At 31.7% G+C, this 14853-nt stretch overlaps 2 protein-coding genes across 2 annotated transcripts; both read left to right on the top strand.

The window, feature by feature from the left end:
• The first annotated feature begins 1011 nt into the window (after nt 1-1011).
• LOC139492393 (short-chain collagen C4-like) lies at nt 1012-2791 on the top strand. The gene is made up of 3 exons (XM_071280598.1): nt 1012-1219; nt 1829-1900; nt 2270-2791. Exons 1-3 carry the CDS (start codon nt 1078-1080, stop codon nt 2761-2763), a joined length of 708 nt encoding a protein of 235 aa, XP_071136699.1. The 5' UTR covers nt 1012-1077; the 3' UTR covers nt 2764-2791.
• Nucleotides 2792-10456: 7665 nt separating this feature from the next.
• LOC139492394 (short-chain collagen C4-like) lies at nt 10457-13815 on the top strand. The gene is made up of 3 exons (XM_071280599.1): nt 10457-10653; nt 12867-12938; nt 13300-13815. Exons 1-3 carry the CDS (start codon nt 10512-10514, stop codon nt 13791-13793), a joined length of 708 nt encoding a protein of 235 aa, XP_071136700.1. The 5' UTR covers nt 10457-10511; the 3' UTR covers nt 13794-13815.
• Nucleotides 13816-14853: the final 1038 nt, after the last annotated feature.

A 14853-nucleotide genomic window follows, 5' to 3' on the forward strand; every position in this document is an offset into this window, starting at 1 on the left:
ATTAAGTTGCTTATAACACTGAAAACACTTTTTTTATTCATTTCTATTGAAATATGAAATTATCAAGACAGACTTGAGATTTAAAAATTCCAAATGGTTTCCATACACTAAATAAGATTGAATATAGAACAGTTAGACTATATATATGTTAACCAACCAAGGTTACAAGAAAACCTATGTAAGATTTGATTTTTTTTTAAATCAATTCTTATATAAATCCTACTAATAATTTTTCATTATAAAATTGGTTGTTAAGGACCCCATTTTCAGAGTTATTAAAATTTTGATTAAAGAGTGAAATCAATTAAAATCTTATAATAATCACACCAAACAAAAGAATACACAGATTTAGTTTTCAACAAACATTAAAAAAATCCTATCTTTTTCAATAAACAATACCTTATTATTAAACCTCAGATACATAGGTGTACAAGAGATATTCATGCAGCACTTTGAAATACAGTAAATTCAGAAATTATTGCGTGAATTCATTATTGCGATGTTTTAATTTTAGACTAACATGCGATTTAAGGTTTTGAAATATTGAGATATTCCTGTTTAAATTATATTGAAAATTTCAAAAGAGAGTTTAAATTATTGCAATTATAACCCTGTTGTATTTTTTGCAATAAAAAACATTGCAATAATTTCTGAATTTACAGTAGTGAAAAAAAATCAACTTCAACATGTAAATTTCTAAAAATGGACATTTGTTTATGCACTTTCACCATTTTCAATTAAAATTTGCTTTGCATCTTCAATTACAATTCACCCATGCATTACCAAAAGCAAAAACATAGGAAAAGTTCAACATCAAACGTTTCATCTAGTCATGTTTACTAGTTTTTGCCTTTCATTCCATTAAAGAATGTTTTTATTTGATAAACTGAGAAGAACATAGACAATAATAGATTAAATAAACATCAAATTAAAAAAAATATGTACAGTGATGAAAGCGTGAACAGCTGTAGGTACTTCAGTAATATGATACTCATGTTAAAAAATGTATTAAATATCAGTTAGTATATACAATGCACGAAATCAAATTGGCAAATTGGCAAAGTTACTACAAGAGAGATGGTTATTGTGCTTGTAATTTTGGTGGTTCTCGGACAAGAAGTATATGGAAACAAGGAACAATGTGAGAATCATGCTGTTAAAGCCAAGCTGTTTGATGCTATTTGTTCAGGAGTTAAACAAACAAGAACTAAAAGCGAAGGTAAAATTTAAAAACTATTTTAGAAATTATTGAATAACCAAACTAGTCAGTTATATAATGTCATTAGGATAGAAGTTTTTTCATGTGAAAGGGGTCAGACCTTTTTAAACCAGTGCATTATATCATAATAGGTGACTATCTTATTTAATTTCTTTACACAGACATCAAATAACTGTAGTTGTATGGTAGACATTTGTTTGTAATTTCCCTGCACTCACTTCATACTAATAACCTATCACTGAAGCAATAAACTTTAATATTTTATTAGTTGGTCAGTTGGTGGCCGATGAATTATATCTGCAATTTGATCAACTATTTGTGCAATAGGTAGAGTAATAGGTCAAAGCCTACTAAAAAGCACAGTAAATAATTTGGCGCTTACAAATACATTTTTGTACTTGTCTTCCTTTTATTTTCCTCTCAGAAATGAATAAAGAAAGTTATAAAAGTCAGACACCGCACTGTTTCGAGAAATGATTCAAAATTAAATCAATTGAAGGGAGTATAGGTACTTTCCTATATGACGTTTCCTCCTATTTGTTCCTAATAAGTCTTTGGTGGACTATGTTTTACTTTCTTTTAATTAATAGAATACCGTCTACATTTCAGAAACAGGCACAACATATACTAGATGGGGGAGAACGAAGTGTTCTGGAGACAAAACAGAAATCGTATATAGTGGTTCGTTATTGTGTTTTATCAAAGGAGTTAAATGAATTATTATAATTATCTGATGCAAATAAAGAAAATGAGAGATTTGGGGTAGACATAAATGAGACAATTCATTTGTGTTACTGGATTAATTGGCATATTTTCTCCGTACAGTTATCAGTCTATAAGTCGTTACTACGCATTATTTTCAATGAATGAATTCTGGAATTTTAACATATATTATTTATCACCTCGTAAAAAAAGAATATGTTCGATAAGGCCATACTTTGGGGGTTAATTTGGAATTTTTAAATCACAATGTATAAAATGTGAAACAATGACTTGATATGAAATAGAAGGTTTGTGTGTTATAACTATACATAAATATTATTTAAACAGGTTTTGTTGGTGGTGCGTCTCATACTGACAGTGGTTCTCAAGTGAACATGCTATGCGTACCAACACAGCCCCAGTATGCCATTAACAACAAGAAAGTAGATAATCACCCGTGGCTTAGTGGAACCATATACAGTATACATCAAATGAATACTCCTAATACCGCTCTAGATCATTCAAAATATACGCAATATGGTATTCCATGTACTGTTTGTAGGGCTAGAGATAAAACGTCTGTTATCATGATTCCGGGACGGAAAGAATGCACAAGTGACTGGGAAAAGGAATACAATGGATATCTATTTGGTGGAAATCCTAAATTCAAATCAGGATCCGAATATGTCTGCATTGATGAAGTTCCTGAGCGACGAAAGAAAGCTACGAGCTGGTCGGAAAAACCTATTTTAAATCCGGTACATTCCAAATGCAATGAAGCCATGCCTTGTCCACCCTTCATAGATGGAAGAGTACTAACATGTGTAGTCTGTTCAAAATGAATAAAGATAGACTTATCATAAATACCAATATTACCATTTTGTACGCCAGACATACGTTCCTGTTCTGTAAATGAATCTTTTATTAATTCTAATCTTAATATATTCTATACTAAACTAATAGTAAAAAGAAAAACATTGTTGTAAAATTTGCTAAAATTAAAACTTACTTTTTACTGCTGTAGTAACAATCTTTCCGCCAGTCTGTTTTACTTCATTGTCATGCAGTCCATCCGATGTATTTGCTCAATTCATACATTATGTGTTATCAATTCAGGAAACTAATATCTTGATTTGCCTCCTAGTTTTTATCATAAATAACACGGATTTTTTTCTGCATTTTGCTTTGAGATTTTAGGTAATTTACAACAATATGTGTTAGATTTCTTTGCCTTCGTACTCTATACTATTTGTCGATATGTTCCTACATATGTGTTCTTCAATGCAAACACAATGAAAATAATTCAGCTCAATCCGTTGCTAGGGATTGTCCTGAATTTTTATTTAAGATATGGGGATTTACTGCAATCTACTAGCTTAGTCATATCTCTAAAACAAAGAACAGCAATACAAGTGCTGTCCTTAACACGTTAGTTTTAATCGGTATGTGAAATGAATTTGTGCCATTATCTTACATAAGAATTAGCAATACATTGTTATAGTGCTGTTTTTGAAATGTAGACTCTAGTATGTATCCTTATTCATACTGTTAAATTAAAAATATAAAAACATTATTTCAATTTAAACATGAAGGTAGCCTCCCCATAGGCAATCACATTACATCTTCCGATTTTTGTGTATAATGTTAGCAACAGAGTGCGTAACCTCTCTTCTACATATTCTAAATAATAAAAATTAAAATATCAAAAAGACCCAACTCCGTGGTAAATTCTAAACGGAAAGTCCCTAATCAAATGGCAAAACCAAAAGTTCAAACACATCAAAAGATTGGATAACAACTGTCATAGTCTGAACTTGGTATAGGCTATTTCATATGTAAAACATTGTTGATTTAACATGGCTTTAAGCTAGCTCTCACTGGTATGACAGTCGTATAATACATTATACATATAACGCCAATTGAACATTTATTTTTTTATGTGTATTCGTGCTTCATAAAAGAAGATACTATTACTCTCGTTAGGATTGTAAACAGTTACTAGTTATATATGTAAGTCAGGTAAACACAATAACAGGTATCAAACGTCCGTTTACCAGTTCTTTGATATTGACATGATTAGAATGAAATAAGTTGTAACGCTTTTGTAATGTTTGTTGTTTTTGTTTTTGTAAATCTTTACATAGTTTTCTTTTTTAATTTTGATTTTAAATTTTGTTTTTAAACTTACAATTGTCAATTCTTTTTAAAAATTGAGCGGTTTCTCACCTACTCAGTTTGGCTATTCAAAGTACTGCATGTTTATCATGTATATATCTGTAAGATAGCGATCCATGCGTTATTGTTTATCTTGTTTGCCAATTGAATCCTGTTATTTGGTCATATGGTTAGCATAATGTATTTATAACCAAGGAATTTTCGTAATTGTTGAAAGTTTAAATAAATCAATTTTTAAATCTCATCATTTGATATCGCCATTTAAGCTTTACAATGCAAGTATGTGTATCAATAGTTTTGGTTGGATGACGACCAGCTTTAGATTCTCAATCTACCTTTCTGCATCTAAGGAAAGCCGACATCTTTTTAAATTTCAGATTGTTTTGACACCAGTGTGCTTTTTTTAATTTTTTTAAATAAAACAAAACATTACATTTCTCACCTAGTGTTACATTTTTGTCATGACTATTACAAATTATAGTTTTCATAAGTACATATGTAGGCATTCAATTAAAATGATTCGTCGAGTACCTATAAGATGCATCCTTACTGCAAGAATATTTATCAGTTATATTTATATGATAAAGTGTTCGCCAGTATTGCTTTTATTTGTGTGAACCAGGTACCCATTTGACCATGTTGACATTGTTTTTTTCTGTTTGCTTAACTTATCTTGTGTTTTCTGACTAGTGGTATTTGCAGAAGTGTCTCATATCAAAGCAACAGTAGATTACTGATATTCAAATTTCATAGAGTTATTAAGAAAACAGATGAAGATAACAAACGAAAACTGATAGAATCGCATGAACCCTTTAAACATATCCTCTGATCTACATGCTAGAAAATCAATTAAAATGTAATGCTCCATCTATACGAACTTCATTAATAGGGCGTACCTCCTTGCACAAAAAATTCTCCGACAAGGTTATAAGGAAGAACGACTGAAATTGACACTACATAATTTACCGTCAGCATCATGAATTTGGATGACCGATACGGTGGGTCGGTTTCTCAACTCACGATTGACATGTGTTCGCCCCAAATATCCAGTGCTATTTGGGATGGAGTAAAGAGATGATTAACGCTCACTACGTTAATACAACGAAATGAAAAAACCTGACCTGATTTTCTTATATTGATGAGATTGGGTCACAGGTTTGGTAAAAAAAAGGTTGGCAAATCATGTGCTTGTTTTTAAACAACCCACAATTTTATTTCATAGTCAATTCATTTTATTTCTTCTTTTAATTTAAATTTTGACAGGAATTTAACGTTGTATGAAATCGATATCATTTCCGGGCCGTTAATAGATCTCAGAGACAGACGAGGCAGTGGTTTGGGATCACCAACTGAGACCCACAGGTCCAGCCGAAAATTGTAATTTTAGGGTTCATAATATATTTTGTTACATCTGTTTTTGTATCATATGTACCGTTTTTGTTTCATATTTACCATATAAAGACATTAGGTAGCAATACACAACTAGGAAAAAAACTAAGTTTAACCATCCCATTTTTCATGCTTTCTTACAAATTAAGCTTACCCTTTGTGTCATATTTGTGCATATGTTTGTAATTAGTATCTTCCATAGATTTGATATCCAGTAGTTAACATGGTGCACTATCATTTCTTTTTGTGTATTTATTTGCATTTATTTGCTATTTAATAATGCAAAAAGGGGAGTAAAGATGTCACACATTTCCAAAAAGTTAACAAGTAGTAGAATTTCAATCCCTTGGAATGATACCTTTCTGAAACTGTTTACACATACCTTTAAAATATGTCTTTTGTTAAATTGCTTCGAAAATTTCGTGTAGAAAAAAAGGGTTTGTAAACATTACATTGAAGACCTATTGGTGACATTTACTACTGCTGTTGTCTGTTCTATGGTCGGGTTGTTGTCTCTTTGACACATTCCCCATTTCCATTCTCAATTTTATTACATAAATTTCTGTACCTACGGTCGTTGTAGGTATGAAAAGACGGACAGTCAAGCAAAAAATAGCCCATAAAACATGTTAAGAATACTCTTAATATTCTTATAAACCAACTTTAAAGGCTAAATTAGTACTCAGCTGTCTAAAATAAATTTTATTGCACAATAACTTTCACATTTGAAAAATCCACAGGGGCAAAATGCATAACCACACTCCTAACTGTGTGTTGCTACCTTAGGCTATTAGCACAGAAATCGGAAATTCTATCAATAAGTCTTTTAATAAAAAAAAGTCGGCTACCACAGTAAAGCTTCTAGTAGACTTTTATTGATAGAATTTCAGTAGCTAGGGTACCTGTTGTATAGAAGAGAAAGAAGAACAAGTGTGTGTGTGTGTGATCAACGCTTTATTCAAAATAATATACATTATAATTATAAATAACTTTAATAAAGCCATAAGAGTGGAACTTAGTCACTGTCTGTCAATGCTAGATCGACCTGTTTGTACCAACAAGGTCCCATCGTTTGACTACTTTCTTGAAATTAAATAATTAATCTATTTTGCTTATTTTATTAATCATGCTTAACATAGTTCATAGTATTAAAGAATCAAATTGCCAGTCTGCCAAGGTATTGCCCTGTCTATTTAGCATTCGAATGAAATGATCACATAACCTGTGTTCCATAATAAGGCTGAAATCCCACTTTGCGTTAAACCAAACAAATACTTGATCCATCCGAAATACATGGTTTGTTTGATTATATAAGGCCTTAATGCTGAGAGACTAAAGTGTATATATTTGTCTGTATATGTAAAAAAAAACTTTTTGTTCTGTTCCTATTTCGTTTATCCTTTTTGTTGTCCGATATTTAGTTAATTGTATGTATTCATTGTATCTCAATTATGAGGAAATAAAGACATGAATGAATGAATGAATGAGTACATACATGATACACCTGTTGCTTTTTGAAAGAATAATGTTCAAAAACTTCTCAATATCATATCAGAAAAAAGTTTTATTCTGTTTGCAATCAAATAAAACAAGAAGAGACAACCAAATGAAATGTTTGAAGTTCTCTGTTTATTATCATGATATGTTGTACAGAATTCAATGAGATCATTGTAAAAATACAAAGAAACAATATTCATTAATAAGGTCATAACAAGCAAAAATACAGCCATTATGGAATGTTTACTATATTTATAAAATAATAGGGGAAAGTTAATTAAACTAGAGGCTCTAAAGAGCCTGTGTCGCTCACCTTGGTCTATGTGCATATTAAACAAAGGACACAAATGGATTCATGACAAAATTGTATTTTGGTGATGGTGATGTGTTTGAAGTTCTTACTTTACTGAACGATTTTGCTTCTTACAATTATATCTATCATGAACTTTGCCCATTAGTAACAGAGAACTATATTTGGTAAAAATTTACATAAATTTACCAAATTAATGAAAATTGTTAAAAATTGACTATAAAGGGCAATAACTCCTTAAGGGGTCAATTGACCATTTAGGTCATGTTGACTTATTTGTAGATCTTACTTTGCTGAACATTATTGCTGTTTACAGTTTATCTCTAACTATAATAATATTCAAGATAATAACCAAAAACAGCAAAATTTCTTCAAAATTACCAATTCAGGGGCAGCAACCCAACAACCGATTGACCGATTCATCTGAAAATTTCAGGGCAGATAGTTCTTGACCTGATAAACATTTTTACCCCATGTCAGATTTCCTCAAAATGCTTTGGTTTTTGAGTTATAAGCCAAAAACTGCATTTTACCCCTATGTTCTATTTTTAGCGGTGGCGGCCATCTTGGTTGGTTGACCAGGTCACGCCACACATTTTTTAAACTAGATACCCCAAAGATGATTGTGGCCAAGTTTGGATTAATTTGGCCAAGTAGTTTCAGAGGAGAAGATTTTTGTAAAAGATTACTTTAATTTACGAAAAATGGTTAAAAATTGACTATAAAGGGCAATAACTCCTAAACGGGTCAACTGACCATTTTGGTCATGTTGACTTATTTGTAGATCTAACTTTGCTGAACATTATTGCTGTTTACAGTTTATCTCTATCTATAATAATATTCAAGATAATAACCAAAAACAGCAAAATTTCCTCAAAATTACCAATTCAGGGGCAGCAACCCAACAACCGATTGACCGATTCATCTGAAAATTTTAGGGCAGATAGATCTTGACCTGATAAACATTTTTACCCCATGTCAGATTTGCTCTAAATGCTTTGGTTTTTGAGTTATAAGCCAAAAACTGCATTTTACCCCTATGTTCTATTTTTAGCAGTGGCAGCCATCTTGGTTGGTTGACCGGGTCACGCCACACATTTTTTAAACTAGATACCCCAATGATGATTGTGGCCAAGTTTGGTTTGATTTGGCCCAGTAGTTTCAGAGGAGAAGATTTTTGTAAAAGTTAACGACGACGGACGACGGACGCCAAGTGATGAGAAAAGCTCACTTGGCCCTTCGGGCCAGGTGAGCTAAAAATCAAATGGAATGCATAAAATTACTGTAAATTCAGAAAGTTATTACAATTACATGGAATGCTGCAGACAAATGATGCTTTCTAAATTTTAAATCCAGTTTTTTAAATTTTTTGCAAAACCTTTCCTGTTGTAACATTGCAAAAATTTCTGAATTTACAGTACTTGCTAGGGTCATGGAAAATAAAAGATTCTGTGATGGGTTTTGGATATGAGTTGACAATAAATCAATTTATGCATGGTAGAACAGTTATTGTTCTGTGTATACATAGGTCTTGTTAAATAGTATTAAAACAGTATTTGCATAAAAATCAAGTTGCTTAAAACATTTTTCTTTAATAAAAACTTTTTCTATTCATTTCTATTGAAATATGTTATAACCTAGGTAGACTTGAGATTTAAAAATTCCAAATGGATTCCATACACCAGATAAGATGGGATATAGAACAGTTAGACTTTATATATATTATCATACCAAGATTACAAGAAAACCTACGTCATTTTGATGAAACCAATCCTAATATGAATCCTACTAAGAATGTTGCATTATAAATTTTTTTGTAAAGGACCCAATTTTCAGAGTTATTAAAATTTTAATTAAAGAGTGTAATCAACTAAAATCTTAAAAATAATCACTTTTAGATAAAAGAATGCACAGATTAATTACCAACAGACATTAAAACATTACCTTTTTCAATAGACAATACTTTATTATTAAACCTCAGAGACTATAGGTGTACAAGAGATATTCATGCAGCACTTTAAAATACAGTAAATTCAGAAATTTTTGCTTGCATTTATTATTGCGATGTTGTAATTTTAGACTTACATGCGATTTAAGTTTTTGCAATATTGAGATATTCCTGTTTAGTTCATATTAAAAATTCCAAATGCGAGTTTAAATTATTGCAATTATAACCCTGTTGCATTTTTCGCAATAATAAATAAAGGCAACATTAGTAAACCGCTGTTCAAAACTCGTAAATCTATGGACAAAAAACAAAATTGCGGTAACAAACTGAGGGAACCGCATTAAATAAAAGAGGAGAACAACGACACAACATTAAAATGTAACATACACAGAAACGGACTAAGCATTAGACAAAATCCGATGAGAATAACAAATATATAACATCAAACAAAATACATGAATTTGGGATAGAAAAGTACCATGACACGTCTTATAGTAATGTGAATTCACACTCAAATATAAAAGAAAACAAACGACACAACAGAAACACAACCTTAAAATGTTATACACACAGAAACGAACTATAATATAACAATGGCCATTTTCCTGACTTGGTACAGGACATTTTTAAAGATAAAAATGGTGGGTTGAACCTGCTTTTGTGGCATGCCAAACCTCGCACCTTAATGGCAATGTTAAATATAACATTGAAATGACAACATAATATTACAGGACTACAAGACAAATAAATAGGAGAACGTATTAGACAAAGAAACACACTATTAGTAGATAACAAAAGGCATCAGGTTTAAAAATCAATTCGCCAATCATTGCAATATTTTCTGAATTTACAGTAGTGAAACAAAATTCAAATTCAACATGTAAATATCTATAAATGGACAATTGTTTATGCACTTTAACCATTTTCAATTAAAATTTGCTTTGCATCTTCAAACACAATTGACCCATGCATTACCTAAAGCAAAAACATAGGAAAAGTTCAACATCAAACGTTTCATCTAATCTTATTTACTAGTATTTGCCTTTCATTCCATTAAAGAATGTTTTTATTTGATAAACTGAGAAGAACATAGACAATAATAGATTAAATAAACATCAAATTAAAAAAAAAATATGTACAGTGATGAAAGCGTGAACAGCTGTAGGTACTTCAGTAATATGATATCCATGTTAACAAATGTATTAAATATCAGTTCGTATATACAATGCACGGAATCGAATTGTCAAATTGGCAAAGTTACTGCAAGAGAGATGGTTATTGTGCTTGTATTTTTGGTGGTTCTTGGACAAGAAGTATATGGAAACAAGGAACAATGTGAGAACCATGCTGTTAAAGCCAAACTGTTTGATGCTATTTGTTCAGGAGTTAAACAAACAAGAACTAAAAGCGAAGGTAAAATTTAAAAACTATTTGAGAAATTATTGAATAACCAAACAGTTATATAAGGTTTCAACTCCCTCAGGCAAAGTTGGCTTTAGATGAATTTGGCTATTTATTTTAGGTATTTTTAACATATAGCTCTTCAACGATTTTCGGTACTTATACATCTTCGGATTTCAAATGTTTGGCTTTGAGCGTTCCTGATGAAGGTAAATCCAGAAAAGCGCTTCGGACGCAATACATTATTAAACGTGTTGTTTTATATTTTTACATCACTGGGTCGATACCTCTGCTGGTGGACTATCAGTCCCCGAGGGTATCATCAGCTCAGTTGTCAGTGCTTCGGTACTGACATGATTAAACAAACTTTACTAAAATTGTCCGTTTATAAATTTTGAAATTATTATGAAACTAAGGTTTCAACTCCTTCAGGCAAAGTTGGCTTTAGATGAATTTGGCTATTAATTTTAGGTATTTTTAACATATAGCTCTTCAACGATTTTCGGTACTTATACATCTTCGGATTTCAAATGTTTGGCTTTGATCGTTCCTGATGAAGGTAAATCCAGAAAAGCGCTTCGGACGCAATACATTATTAAACGTGTTGTTTTATATTTTTACATCACTGGGTCGATACCTCTGCTGGTGGACTATCAGTCCCCGAGGGTATCATCAGCTCAGTAGTCAGTGCTTCGGTACTGACATGATTAAACAAACTTTACTAAAATTGTCCGTTTATAAATTTTGAAATTATTATGAAACTAAGGTTTCAACTCCCTCAGGCAAAGTTGGCTTTAGATGAATTTGGCTATTAATTTTAGGTATTTTTAACATATAGCTCTTCAACGATTTTCGGTACTTATACATCTTCGGATTTCAAATGTTTGGCTTTGAGCGTTCCTGATGAAGGTAAATCCAGAAAAGCGCTTCGGACGCAATACATTATTAAACGTGTTGTTTTATATTTTTACATCACTGGGTCGATACCTCTGCTGGTGGACTATCAGTCCCCGAGGGTATATCAGCTCAGTAGTCAGTGCTTCGGTACTGACATGATTAAACAAACTTTACTAAAATTGTCCGTTTATAAATTTTGAAATTATTATGAAACTAAGGTTTCAACTCCTTCAGGCAAAGTTGGCTTTAGATGAATTTGGCTATTTATTTTAGGTATTTTTAACATATAGCTCTTCAACGATTTTCGGTACTTATACATCTTCGGATTTCAAATGTTTGGCTTTGAGCGTTCCTGATGAAGGTAAATCCAGAAAAGCGCTTCGGACGCAATACATTATTAAACGTGTTGTTTTATATTTTTACATCACTGGGTCGATACCTCTGCTGGTGGACTATCAGTCCCCGAGGGTATCATCAGCTCAGTAGTCAGTGCTTCGGTACTGACATGATTAAACAAACTTTACTAGAATTGTCCGTTTATAAATTTTGAAATTATTATGAAACTAAGGTTTCAACTCCCTCAGGCAAAGTTGGCTTTAGATGAATTTGGCTATTTATTTTAGGTATTTTTAACATATAGCTCTTCAACGATTTTCGGTACTTATACATCTTCGGATTTCAAATGTTTGGCTTTGAGCGTTCCTGATGAAGGTAAATCCAGAAAAGCGCTTCGGACGCAATACATTATTAAACGTGTTGTTTTATATTTTTATAAGAACTAGTCATTTATATAATGTCATTAGGATAGAAGTTTTTTCATGTCAAAGTCAGACCTTTTTAAACACGTGCATTATATAATAATAGGTGACTATTTCATTTGATTTCTTTACCATGTTTACACATACATCAAATAACTGTAGTTATATGGTAAACATTTGTTTGTAATTTCCCTGCACTCACTTCATACTAATAATCTATCACTGAAGCAATAAACTTTAATATTTTATTAGTTGATCAGTTGGTGGCCGATGAATTATATCTGCAATTTGATCAACTATTTGTGCAATAGGTAGAGTAATAGGTCAAAGCCTACTGAAATAGCACAGTAAGTAATTATGCGCTTACAAATACTTTTCTTTCTTTCATTTTCCTCTCAGAAATGATTTTTTTTTTATAAAAGTCAGACACCACACTGTTTTAAAATCAAATCAATTGAAGGGAGTATATGTATTTTTCCTACATGAGTTTCCTCCTATGTGTTCCCAATAAGTCTTTGGTATAATATTTTTTACTTTCTTTGAATTACTAGAATACTGTCTACATTTCAGAAACAGGCACAACATATACTAGATGGGGGAGAACGAAGTGTTCTGGAGACAAAACAGAAATCGTATATAGTGGTTTGTCATTGTGTTTTATCAAAGGAGTTAAATGAATTATTATAATTATCTGATACAAATAAAGAAAATAAGATTTGGGGTAGACATTAATGAGACAATTTATTTGTGTTACTGGGTTAACTGGCATATTTTCTCCGTACAGTTATCACTCTATAAGTCGTTACTACGCATTTTTTTCAATGAATGAATTCTGGAACTTTAACATATATTATTTATCACCTCGTAAAAAAAGAATATGTTCGATAAGGCCATACTTTGGGGGTTAATGTCCCTTATCACAATGTATAAAATTTGAAACAATGACTTGATATGAAATAGAAGGTCTCTGTGTTATAACTATACATAAATATTATTTAAACAGGTTTTGTTGGTGGTGCATCTCATACTGACAGTGGTTCTCAAGTGAACATGCTATGCGTACCAACACAGCCCCAGTATGCAATTAACAACAAGAAAGTAGATAATCACCCGTGGCTTAGTGGAACCATATACAGTATACATCAAATGGATACTCCTAATACCGCACTAGATCATTCAAAATATACGCAATATGGTATTCCATGTACTGTTTGTAGGGCTAGAGATAAAACGTCTGTTATCATGATTCCGGGACGAAAAGAATGCACAAGTGACTGGGAAAAGGAATACAATGGATATCTATTTGGTGGAAATCCTAAATTCAAATCAGGATCCGAATATGTCTGCATTGATGAAGTTCCTGAGCGACGAAAGAAAACTACGAACTGGTCAGAAAAACCTATTTTAAATCCGGTACATTCCAAATGTAATGAAGCCATGCCTTGTCCACCCTTCATAGATGGAAGAGTACTAACATGTGTAGTCTGTTCAAAATAAATAAAGATAGACTTATCATAAATACCAATATTACCATTTTGTACGCCAGACATACGTTCCTGTTCTGTAAATGAATCTTTTATTAATTCTAACCTTAATATATTCTATACTAAACTAATAGTAAAAAGAAAAACATTGTTATAAAATTTGCTAAAATTAAAACTTACTTTTTACTGCTGTAGTAACAATCTTTCAGCTCAATTCGTTTCTAGGGATTGTCCTGAATTTTTATTTGAGATATGGGGGTTTACTGCAATCTACAAGTTTAGTCATATCTCTAAAACAAAAAACAGCAATGCAAGTGTTGTCCTTAACACGTTAGTTTTAAACGGTATGTGAAATGTTTTTGTGCATTATCTTACATAAGAATTAGCAATACATTGATATAGTGCTGTTTTTGAAATGTAGACTCTAGTATGTATCCTTATTCATACTGTTAAATTAAAAATATAAAAAAATAATTTCAATTTAAACATGAAGGTAGCCTCCCCATAGGCAATCACATTACATCTTCCGATTTTTGTGTATAATGTTAGCAGCAGAGTGGGTAACCTCTCTTCTACATATTCTAAATAATAAAAATCAAAATATCAAAAATACCGAACTCCGTGGTAAATTCTAAACGGAAAGTCCCGAATCAAATGGCAAAACCAAAAGTTCAAACACATCAAAAGATTGGATAACAACTGTCATAGTCCAAACTTGGTACAGGCTATTTCATATGTAAAAAATTGTTGATTTAACCTGGCTTTAAATAAAGGCAACAGTAGTATACCGCTGTTCAAAACTCATAAATCCATGGACAAAAAACAAAATCGGGGTAACAAACTAAAACCGAGGGAAACGCATTAAATATAAGAGGAGAACAACGACACAACACCGAAACGCAACACACACAGAAACGGACCAAGCAACAGACAAAACACCACGAGAATAACAAATATAACATCAAAACCAAATACAAGAATTAGGGATAGATAAGTACCGTGCCACGTCTTATCTAAAAAAATAAGAGAAAACACAAACGACTCAACGTTAAAATGCAACACACACAGAAACG

The sequence above is a fragment of the Mytilus edulis genome, chromosome 10 (genome assembly GCF_963676685.1).
Source record: "Mytilus edulis chromosome 10, xbMytEdul2.2, whole genome shotgun sequence".
NCBI lineage: Eukaryota > Metazoa > Mollusca > Bivalvia > Mytilida > Mytilidae > Mytilus > Mytilus edulis.

Bases quoted from the DNA above. Each gene is read 5' to 3' on its own strand.
- LOC139492394 (XM_071280599.1), top strand. From the start codon at position 10,512: ATGGTTATTGTGCTTGTATTTTTGGTGGTTCTTGGACAAGAAGTATAT. The intron at 10,654-12,866 runs GTAAAATTTAAA...TCTACATTTCAG, and splicing joins AACAAGAACTAAAAGCGAAG to AAACAGGCACAACATATACT. The intron at 12,939-13,299 runs GTTTGTCATTGT...TTATTTAAACAG, and splicing joins AACAGAAATCGTATATAGTG to GTTTTGTTGGTGGTGCATCT.
- LOC139492393 (XM_071280598.1), top strand. From the start codon at position 1,078: ATGGTTATTGTGCTTGTAATTTTGGTGGTTCTCGGACAAGAAGTATAT. The intron at 1,220-1,828 runs GTAAAATTTAAA...TCTACATTTCAG, and splicing joins AACAAGAACTAAAAGCGAAG to AAACAGGCACAACATATACT. The intron at 1,901-2,269 runs GTTCGTTATTGT...TTATTTAAACAG, and splicing joins AACAGAAATCGTATATAGTG to GTTTTGTTGGTGGTGCGTCT.